The sequence below is a fragment of the Bactrocera latifrons genome, unplaced genomic scaffold (assembly GCF_001853355.1).
Source record: "Bactrocera latifrons isolate USDA-ARS-PBARC rearing strain unplaced genomic scaffold, ASM185335v1 scaffold_4, whole genome shotgun sequence".
NCBI classification, from domain to species: domain Eukaryota; kingdom Metazoa; phylum Arthropoda; class Insecta; order Diptera; family Tephritidae; genus Bactrocera; species Bactrocera latifrons.
The window spans coordinates 3,068,296-3,072,389 of record NW_017537045.1 but is presented as its reverse complement, the minus strand read 5'-3'; the positions used below and the strand labels follow the sequence as shown (position 1 = coordinate 3,072,389).

The following is a 4,094-nucleotide window of genomic DNA, read 5'->3' as shown; positions in this document are numbered from 1 at the left end:
TAAGACTGTAGTAAAGGGAATTCCGTTACAGTACTTGTGCGTCTATAGACATAATATCTAGTTAGAGGCCCTTTGATTTACTCGTAGCAAATATACCTTTTTGTTTATTTTTTAAGTCCTCAAAGAAGGCGTAAGTTTGACAATTTATTCTGAAGATAAGAATAAATAATCGATTTTCTCTCTTCAAAGTTTTGTTACAAATATATTTGAATACATATGTAAATATGTGGATAAAAATGCTCAGCTTGTTTTGGGAACATGGAAGGGTTGCTTTGTTGTAGTGCGACGTCGCCTCGCCTTAAGTCTGTACTTGGGGTATTTGCGTAATTTTTTAGGTTTTTCAGCGAGATCGGGAGTGGACATTGTAGGGCTCAATATTGTTGTTACGACAGGAGATAAATAACTTGTTATTTGGCTCAATGGGGTTGTCGTTATAAGGTCTTTCTTGATTCCTATGGGTGTTGCAGCAATGACTATTTCCTCATGTGTTGTAGTTCTGACCAGTTTTTTATTGGTTTCCTTTGGTGTTGTAGTTCTGACGAGCTCTGCTTTGGTTTCTGATACTGATTTAATTGGGATCAGTTGTCTCCTAACCTCTTTTGGTGTAGTAGTTGCGACCTGCTGCCTTTTAATATCTACTGGAATTCTAGTTGAGAACAATTCCTTCTTGGTCTCTATTGGCGGTCTAGTTATGACCAACTCCAACTTGGTACCCATTGGAGTTGCAGGTGGGATTAGCTGCCTATTGGTACCTGTAGGCGTTGTAGTTGCGACCAGCTGCCTCTTTGTTTCCAGTGTCGGTGTAGTTTCGACCAGTTCTCTACTAGAACCTATTGAAGTTGTAGTTGGGACCAGTTCCCACTTCGTACTTATTGGTGTTGTAGTTTGGTCCAGTTCCCTCCTGGAACCTTGTGAAGTTGTAGTTGGTACCAGTAACCACCTGGTACTTATTGTTGTTATAGTTGGGACCAGTTCCCGCTGAGTATCTATTGGCTGCCTCTCGATTTCCAGAGACGGTAAAGTTGAGACCTGTTCTCTCCTGGTAGCTATTGGTCCTGTAATTGGTACCAATTCCGCCTTGTCTTTTAATGGGGGTCTGATTATCACCAACTCCAACTTGTTACTTCTTGGTGTTGCAGTTAGACCCAGTTCCCACTTGGTTTTTATTGACGGTATAGTTGAAAATAGGTCCATTTCGCTATCTATTGGGGTTGTAGCTGTGACTAATTTCATACTGCCTTCTATTGGTCTTGTAGTTGGGAATAGTTCCTTCTTGGTTTCCACTGGTGGTGTGGTTATAATCAGTTCCCTCTCTTGCCAAACGTTTGTAGCTGGTCTACTTATTACGATATCTCGTTCTAGTTGCAAATCGGTTGATGCAATGGCACTTAGTAAGGAGTCTCGAGTTACTGAAATTTCATTTGCAGTTGGTCTATCCTCCTTCTGAGCAATACAGCACTGCAAAAGAGCTGTAAAAATAAGGTGAATAAGATGAATTTCACCGCTCTTAAAAAATTTTATATTACCTGCAATAATAAAGGCGATAATGACTTTCATTTTATTGATTTTGTGTATGGATACACAATACCTTGCCCACGTGGTTGTAGCGCCTGTAAGCGCCTTCTTTAAAGATTATTGCCAACGCGCTTGACCACAATACTCATTAAAGCTTTTTCAAAACTGTTTAGCTTTCGGTTTATAATCAACCTATTATAGTACAACAATCGGGCTATTCCGGGTAAGACAAGGTAGTTTAACTTTATCTTCTTATTTACTCTTTAATAGAATAATAGCAATCAAGTTATCAGACCATATGTGCCTACCAACAACATTTTTTTCTTTATCGCTGTTAAATGTATTCTCGTGTTAGTAGACGAGGCTGTTGCGGGCTCTTTTTAAAACGAATAATTGAGACCGACACGTTTTAGCTTAAGATTGCAATCGAATGTTTTTAACTAACTTAACTTTATCATTAGCAAAAGATTTGCGTATCACTACTGAAGCCACGGCAAGTTTTCCTCATTTGTAAATTAAATGCGGAAGCTTAAAGCTGTATTCTTGTATTGCATAGGCTATTGCACTCGTGTTTAAAGTTCTAGTAACTGTTATTGATATCTCTGTCGGACATGCAGTTACGCTAGAAATGCTTACGTATTCACACCATTTTAGGCTAGCATTTGGATTCGATCAAAATGTAAAAGTACGCCGCGGCGGGTATTTCATCTCAAAATTTTGTCTTTGATAGCTTTTGCCGACTTTAAAAATACGCTGGGACCCTTAGTCAATATCAAGAGAGGTCCATTTATGGTTACAAAATTAAAAAAAATTAAAAAGTCTCAGTTTTCAGCAGTACAATTGAAGCGTTGAGAACAGAATTTTTTATTCTTCCTTGTATATAATATGACTTGTCTCTTCCCAGATCAATGGTTCTCACTACGATCTTGTACGCGAGGCTTCATTAATTTTTATTTATATCAATAAATAGCTCTTTCCATTCATCTTTTTTCTTTCAACTGAGCTCTCGCAACTTTATATAGTATTCTTTATGCTCTTCCATTCCATTTTTTCTCTTCCTGTAGCCCTGGCATGTCGTTGTCATTTAAGCAGGGATATTGGTCCCAGATTTACTCTATAGCGGCGAATAGTTTTACTGTGTCTAGCTTGGAAGTATCTCATTTATGTATTCCCCTTGTTTTAACTTCTCTGAGCACTTTACACTCGCCTAGCTGGTTCGCGAAGCCTTCAGACACATGTGTCATTGTATCCCAGCTTTCATATGATCTTCAATAAGGGCTAATGATAATAAAAATGATAATGATAATGATAGTGATAATGATAATGATAATGATAATGATAATGATAATGATAATGATAATGATAATGATAATGATAATGATAATGATAATGATAGTAATAATGATAATGATAGTAATAATGACAATGATAATGATAATGATAATGAGAATGATAATGATAATGATAATGATAATGATAATGATAATGATAATGATAATGATAATGATAATGATAATGATAATGATAATGATAATGATAACGATAATGATGGTGATAGTGATAATGACCATGATAATGATAAAATTATATTTCACCCAAAGGTTATTTTCAATTACAAGTACAGTTCAAAACTATTTGCAATTAAAAACACGAAAAAACGTTAACTTCGGTTGCTATTTGTTCAGTTTGTATGGAAGCTATATGCTATAGTAATCCGTTGTGAACAATTTTTTTTGGAGATTATATTGCTACCTTAAGCAGTAATCCATGCCAAATTTCGTGACGATACGACGGCAAATGCGAAATTTTTCCATACAAGACCGTGATTCCGATCGTTCGGCTTGTATGGCAGCTTTATGCTATAGTGAGCCGATCTGAACAATTTCTTCTGATATTACATTATTTCTATAAACAATAACTCATACCCAATTTCGTTAAATGAGGAAGTCTTCCATGCAAGCCCTTGATTCCGATCATTCAGTTTGTATGGCAGCTATATGTTATAGTTAACCGATCTGAACAATTTCTTCGGAAATATCATTATTGACTTAGAAAATAATCTATACCAAATTTCGTGAATATATCTTGCCAAATGTGAAAGTTTTCCATACAAGAACTTGACTCCGATCTTTCGGTTTGTATGGCAGCTATATGATATAGTGGTCCGATATCGGCAGTTCCGACAAATGAGCAGCTTCTTGAAGAGAAAATGATGTTTGCAAAATTTCAAAACGATATCTTAAAAACTGAGGGCTGGCTAAATCGACTCAGCTCAACATACTGATCATTTATATATATACTTTATAGGGTCTCCGACCCTTCCTTCTGGGTGTTACAAACTTCGTGACCAACTTAGTATACCCCGTTCAGGGTATAACAAAGTAAATAAATAAAAAATACCTGAAAAGGAATTTGAAAATAATTTAATTCGGTAATTTAATAGTTAATGCTTTTACGCGCATTTTCTGCAAAAAAACGCGAAAAAAATAAAATGCTTGAAACACAACACGGCAATTGTGATAACAATGGAACGCATGCATAAATGCAAAGCTGGCAAAAAGTGAATACAAAAGAATATA

At 36.0% G+C, this 4,094-nt stretch overlaps 1 protein-coding gene across 1 annotated transcript; it reads right to left on the bottom strand.

Moving 5' to 3' along the window:
* Window positions 1–240: 240 nt before the first annotated feature.
* Window positions 241–1,557, bottom strand: LOC108972372 (lysostaphin-like). Its single transcript, XM_018938924.1, has 2 exons — window positions 1,527–1,557; window positions 241–1,469 (listed from the first exon to the last, which is right to left on the bottom strand). Exons 1-2 carry the CDS (start codon window positions 1,555–1,557, stop codon window positions 241–243), a joined length of 1,260 nt encoding a protein of 419 aa, XP_018794469.1.
* Window positions 1,558–4,094: the final 2,537 nt, after the last annotated feature.